The sequence below is a fragment of the Hydra vulgaris genome, chromosome 15, assembly GCF_038396675.1.
Source record: "Hydra vulgaris chromosome 15, alternate assembly HydraT2T_AEP".
Lineage (NCBI taxonomy): Eukaryota > Metazoa > Cnidaria > Hydrozoa > Anthoathecata > Hydridae > Hydra > Hydra vulgaris.
The window spans coordinates 18890404-18897500 of record NC_088934.1 but is presented as its reverse complement, the minus strand read 5'-3'; the positions used below and the strand labels follow the sequence as shown (position 1 = coordinate 18897500).

Here is a 7097-nt window from a genome sequence, read left to right as displayed (position 1 = left end):
GTGCATTGAAGTGAAGATGTATTGATAAATTTAGTTACCCATAAACGCAGTAAATTTGCATACGAGGGTTTGGTTAGGTCGTTTTGTTTAGAAAAAGTTTATTTTTATGTTCACGGACATGGTGGGCACAGTTAGATAGGAGTTTTATATAAGCATGTACCCGTACAGCAACTGCTTTTATGAAACTATGCTTCAGGGATTCAATATGGGGATTTGGAACCTATATATACATACATACATACATGCATGCATGCATGCATACATACATACATACATACATACATACATGCATACATACATACATACATGCATACATACATACAAACAAACAAATACACATATATATATATATATATATATATATATATATATATATATATATATATATATATATATATATATATATATATATATACATACACACACTACTGTCCATAATTATTTGAATAACAAACTTTTTTTTAAAATGCTTAAACTTAATTTTTTTTTTTTTTTTTTTTGCACTATAAGTTAATTTAATAAACATAATAAATGTTTTGATAAACATAATAAAGCATTGTAAAAGACTGAGTTAGAGAATGATCAAATATTAAATGATTTGGCGTCCCCAATTACTAGACCCTTCTCCTAAAGGATTCTTATGTAATAATTTAAAAGTAATGCCAAAAACTTATGGCTAATGATGCAATAAATGAAGGAAAACTTGTTAACAGGTGATGCGGAAGTTATCGGACAAATCCTAATTTCATTATTTGAGCATAATAATTAGTTTTTGTGGTTTTATGCGTAGGCATAAACGTTCTATAAAATATAAACTTTATTATTTCAAACACAATTATTTAAAATGAGGTTAAATGCAGCTGAACGAGAATCTTTTCGAAAGCGACTAAAAATGTTTTTTGTAAATAAACCTAATATAAAAAAAAAAAAATCATAAATCATTTTGAAAAGGAAGGATTTGCTCGAAGTACAATATATGATAACCTAAAAAGACTTGAAACTGTTCAATCGTTTTCTGATAGAAAGCACCCTGGTTGTCCAACATCCTGGACTAGAGAAAAGAAAACCGAACTAACGAGACTTGTCAACAATCGAAAAGGGGTCAGTCAGAGAAAAATAGGTATTAAATTCGGTGTAAATCAATCGACAATTGGTCGTCAGTTAAAAAAAATGAATATTAAATATAGAAAACGTGAAAAGACTCCAAAATACACTATAGAACAACAAATAAAGGCAAAGAAAAGAAGCAGGAAACTAGTTAACCAACTCTATAACACAAAATTGCTTCTAGTCATCGATGACGAAAAATACTTTTGTTTTGCAGGGGACAACATGCCGGGAAATTCTGGATACTACACAAGCAACAAAAAGACATGCCCAGAAAGTGTTCGTTTTATAGGAAAAGAGAAATTTCCAAAAAAATGATTAATGTGGATAGCCATAACTGACCGTGGTATGTCCGAGCCATTGTTTTGCACTTCTAAGGCTGTAGCGATCAATTCATCAATCTATATTAATGAATGTTTAGAAAAACGACTTCTTCCATTTATTCACAAGTATCATGGAGACTTTAACTATTTACTTTGGCCAGATTTAGCAAGTTCTCATTATTCTAAAGATTCTCTAAATTGGATGGACCAATATGTCTATTACGTTGATAAAGAATCCAATCCCCAAATGTGCCTCAAGCACAACCAATTGAAAATTTTTGGGGACATTTGGCTCAGAAGGTTTACGAGGGAGATTGGCAAGCTTCAACAGAGCAAGTTTTGATTGATTGCATTAAACTAAAACTACAAGAAATTGATTTAAACTTTTTACAGTCGCATATGAAAGGCGTCAGAGCAAAATTGAGATTAATTGCAGATGGTGATGTTTTTTCATATAAAAAATGATATATTTTTATTAAAAGATAAATGCTTTATTTAAAAAAAGTATAATAGTAGTTTATTTTTTTATTAATAAATAAGTTATTGTCGTTTTTATTTTGTCTGATAACTTCCGCATCACACGTTAGTTACATAAAATTGACTTCTATAAATTGAAAGTCGTTATGTAGAACGCCAAGTATATCAGTAGCAATTATTGTCAATAGGAGGATGAGGGGGGGGGGTGATTAAATAGTAAAGTAAATTAATCTTATGGGACTTTAAATTAATTTTTATGCAATTAATAAATAGGAAAATAACATATAATTCAGGTAGATTTTTACTTCAGTCTTTCTCCCAATAGTAAGTAAAACTTTAATATCTTATATTAAAAAGTATGACTATTCGAACAATTATGGTATATTGGGGTGGTACTAAAAACAACTTTTTTTGAAAATGTCAGCTGACACTCCCTAAATGTGTTTTATATGATAAAATAATACTGGATTTAAAAATTTTTTGAATAAAAAATATTTTTAAGGGTGCCACAAGATTTTTATAATATTTTTTTAAAATTTTTTTTACGGGGTTTTTATAACACCCGTAAAAAAATTTTTATAATATACATATAAAATGTATACATAGAGTTGTGTATGTATTAATGCATATATTTATTTATTTAGATGTTTTTGATTCTTGCCACCGATGATCGTGTCATATCTCAAGATTTTGCTAAAACAGTTGATAGTGTAAACAGAGTGTTATCTACCATGAAGAGATCAAACGTTCCTTGCGCAGCCTAATTTATTTTGTAGCTATTTTAGTATAGTCTATTAAAAAGTAACTGATTTTATTGATGCAGTTTTTAAAAGAAAATTTGAAAAAAAATATTTATATGTAACTAATGTCATAAATGTAATATATAATTTATTTTATATGTTTGATTAAATAAGTTACTTAAAATAAATCAATTTCAATTGATAACATGTTTACAGTTTACGTCTAGTTCACTCAGTCGGTATATTTTTGCTTAAACGGCATTCTTTAGAATCAAACAAAGCTACGTTGTCGTTTTCACAGGTACCCTGAAGGTCACCTAAGACCTTCAGAGTACCCGTGTTTTCTGTAATAATAACAACGCGATTGGCTATAGCAAATTTTATTGGTTTTTAATTGGCTGATAGTTGTTGTCTATAGGACATTGCTTCAAAAGACTTTATATAATAACAGTGGCGATAGTAATAAAATCTTCTAACTTCATTTCTTTTTATCTTTAATGTTAGAACTAGTTAGAAAACGTTAGAACTAGTTTTAAACCAAGAAAAAAATGTTACTTTGCTAAAGATTACAAAATGTTTTTTAAATTAATTCGTGTATGACCCCCAAATTATTCTGCTCGAAAAAAAGTAACGATTTAACTTAAATTTTTCTACACGTTGTAGTACACATTTCAGGCAGATCATGATTCTCAGCAGAGTAGTTTCCCGAAAGTACTTCTTGATAAGATTTCAAAAATTTTTCCCTTACTTTTGAAAATCGTGATCTGCCTGAAATGTTTTTTCTATGCGCAGAAAAATCTATTGAGTTTTTAAGAAAGTTGATTAAAGTGTTTTTTAGTCAATAGATGTAGTTTTATTGTAACTAGATATTTTAGTCCCAATAAAAAGCTCTGTAATAGTATATCATACCTAGTAAAAAAGCCCGCGCAGTTGTGGGAAGAATCAGCTTTAAATTAGATTTATTTATTATTTAATTTTTACTAGGGCGTAAGTACTACATAGCGTGCTATATAGCTACTATGTAGCCCGCTAAATAGCTTACAGGTACTACATAGCCTGCAGGCTACACGTCCACTATATTGTAAGAATTATTCCTGTTATTGACGAGTTAGTTGCAACAATTTTACAACATAGATCTTTTGTATCAGAGAATATAGATGTGCAGATTGGGGTAGGTGGAGAGCAAGGTTATCTAAAAGTTATCTTTTCAATTACTTTGAAGCCAGAGTTCCACATTTTTGATGAGTATATAAAGTTTCTAAGAATTTGTATGAAAATTTGTTTGAGAACATTGATTATGTGTTTCTATTTGTAATTAGTTACCAGTCTGTAATAAACTTTACCATAGTGTATAATAAAGGTAAAATGAAATGCATATTTATCAGGACAAGCACACTATTATTGAAGGTATATATATAGGAAAATTATGAGAGACCTTAGCAATGTGTTTTTACATGAATATATGGGAAAACATTCAATCCAAACTACGATGACATATTAAAAAATTTTTACGAAGTTTCAGAGAGTTCAAACATTACTCTTAAAGTTCATATAGTGAAGTAGCATGAAGAAGAGTCTATTGCTTTAAAGGAGTAAAGTTTTTATATTGAAAAAAGCAACAAATAAAATTTTAACTGTACTTATAAAAATATGATTCTTAAATACTTTGGACGAAGGTTTAGGAAATAGGATCGAGCAATCAAACTATTTTGGTAGGATAACACAACGCCAATTTTATTTTATTTTAACTTTTTTCATTTAACACTGCGTTTCATCAATAAAGACTTATCATGTTTATTGCTCTGTTTTTATTAAGAATATTAACACTCTATTTTGTTGAATACATTTAAAGTTATTTGTGTATATATATATATATATATACATATATATATATATATATATATATATATATATATATATATATATATATATATATATATATATATATATATATATATATATATATATATATATATATATATATATACTTTTAGCTTTTGGCTAAACCACTGTACTCCTGTGTAAAACTACCTTAGAATAAAAAAAGTATAGCTAGCTGAAAAACCAAACAAATTATATATCGCTATTTGATTCCCCTCCCCCCTCCCTCCCAATAGGGTTAGCCTGGACGCTATGTGGATCTGTAAGACCGTCAGGGTACCCAAGTATTTTATCGCATCTACATTTGTCATCTAGCATCTTTTCCTCAGACACAAACTATTAAAGGCCAAGTTTCCTTAATTAGCTACATGTCAGAAATTTGCCAGGAAACTCAACCAAGAGGTATTTTGTGAAAGCAAACCATTGGGTACATCAAAGCGTAGACACGTGTTTTCCGTGTTATCAAAGTTTCTGTTCAAACCAGGTGTTGTTAGTACCTTAAGTATAAAAGAATTTAATCGAAGTTTGTGAGCTCGAATTTTAACGCGTTCAAGCGCACTTTTTTGTACTAGTGTGTTTTCTTTATTTAGTTTGTTTTTAATATTGAATAAATTTTATTTTCTGATTTATTTGTATTTAAAGATAAGAAATATAAAAAGGTGATATAGTTAATATCAAAATTACTCTTATGTAACATCAACAAAAAACAAAACAATAAAAAAAAAAATAGTTAAAATAGTGTGAAATGAATGAACATTGTACTTTTTTAAATTTGATTTGAACAAAGACAAAGTGGACGAGTAAACAATATGATCAGGTAGAGAATTCCATATCTTGATAATTCTTTCACAGTAGAAAAATCTTTGCGTATTATTTTTACATTTAATACGTAAATAAAGTTTTTGTGCATGACATCTTGTAGGATAGTAAGAAGGAGCAAATGTAAAAAAACTCAAAAAAAGGTAGATCGACAAGGTTGTGTATAATTTTATGGGTCATTACAAGATCAAATTTTATTCTACGGCATTCAAGGGATTCTAGATTGAAGATATTGAGTCTTGAAGAATAATCTTTATAAGGAATATGATATCTTTTACAGACACTTCTAGTAAAGGATTTCTGAACCTTTTCTAACCAACGCATATCTTTTAAAAAATGGGGATTCCACAGTGGTACAAGATTCTATGATCGGTCGAACATAAACTTTATAGGGTTTTGATCAGAAGCTTGGAATTGCTACTGATGAAGGATTTTAAAAAGTAAGTAGGAACGAGAACATGAGAACAATGAAAGAACAGTGATTAGAAAGTTTCATATCCGAATATACGGCTATACCGATATCTTGAATTAATAGATTCAATAGGTGAACCAATGCTCATTGAGTATCAATTTAATGGTAAAGAACTGTTTCCATTACGAAGATATAAACATTTTTTGGTTGCTATATTAAGTTGCCAAACTTTTGACTATTCTGAAAATTTTTTTAACGTATTGATAAGTTGTATGTTATTTCCATCATCGATTGCTTGATCATAACTTGCTGTCATCAGCAAACAACTTAATGCTGCAATCATCATCAATACATGAAATTACATCATATATATAAAAACTAAAAATAAGATGGGTTCCAAAACAATGCCTTGAGGTATTCCGTTCTTTACAAGAATTTTTTTTGAATTCGAGTTACCAACGCAAACACATTGAGAACAATTTGTTAAAAAATTGGTAATTCAGTTTAGCAATTCATACTGGATACAATGCAGTTTGAACAGTAACTTAGAGTGAGTCACAGAATCAAAGGCTTTCTCAAAGTCTATATGTACCGTATCAACTATCTTTTTGTTATTAGCAGCAGTGGTCCACTCAATTAAGGTTGTCAATAACTGTGCACAGGTAGACCTACGCTTTAAAAATCCAAATTGATGAGCAGTAATTGATTAGTAAATATTATTGATTATTGATTAGTAAATAGTTTGTAATGCATACTGCAATAACTGACTCCATAACCTTACAAACGTCATAGAAATAGGTCTATAGTTTGTGGTTAATGACGGGTCTCTTTTCTTATAAATGGGGCACACTATAATGGTTTTCCAGATTAAAGGTATGACATTTTTTGACATTGACAATTCAAACAGTATGGAAAAAAGAATAGCAATGGCATTGCTGGGTATCTATCAGGTGATTTGGAGGACTTTGATGGAAGATTTTGTAGAGATGAAACTACAGAGCTGTATGGAAACATTACATTGTTTAAAGAGTTTGAGCGTGTTGGCAAATCTAAGACAGGTGCAATACCATTATCTGTAACAAAAACAGAACTGAAAAAATTGTTTAAAAGATGTGATTTTTCACTATCATCTGTGCTAAGAGAACCATCTGGTCGTAATTAACAAATCAACTAATTAATTACAACACAAAAAACAGAACTATAGCTTTTGGTTTTTGCTTTTACTAAAGAATAAAACTTGGCCATATTAGCTTTTTTGACTGAATTTTTCTCTCTGAAAATACAATATTTATTTATTTTTGCATCGTATAAACGAGAACAAACCTTATATTTGGTATG

The 7097-nt window shown here is 29.1% G+C and overlaps 1 protein-coding gene across 1 annotated transcript in view; it reads left to right on the top strand.

Annotated features, from left to right (window-relative positions):
• LOC136072053 (uncharacterized) overlaps nt 1–2849 on the top strand; it is a 96439-nt gene extending 93590 nt beyond the window's left edge. The window contains exon 30 of the mRNA XM_065820109.1: nt 2552–2849. Coding sequence (XP_065676181.1) covers nt 2552–2671 — 120 coding nt within the window. The 3' untranslated portion in view covers nt 2672–2849. The remainder of the gene's footprint in view (nt 1–2551) is intronic.
• The last annotated feature ends 4248 nt before the right edge of the window (nt 2850–7097 follow it).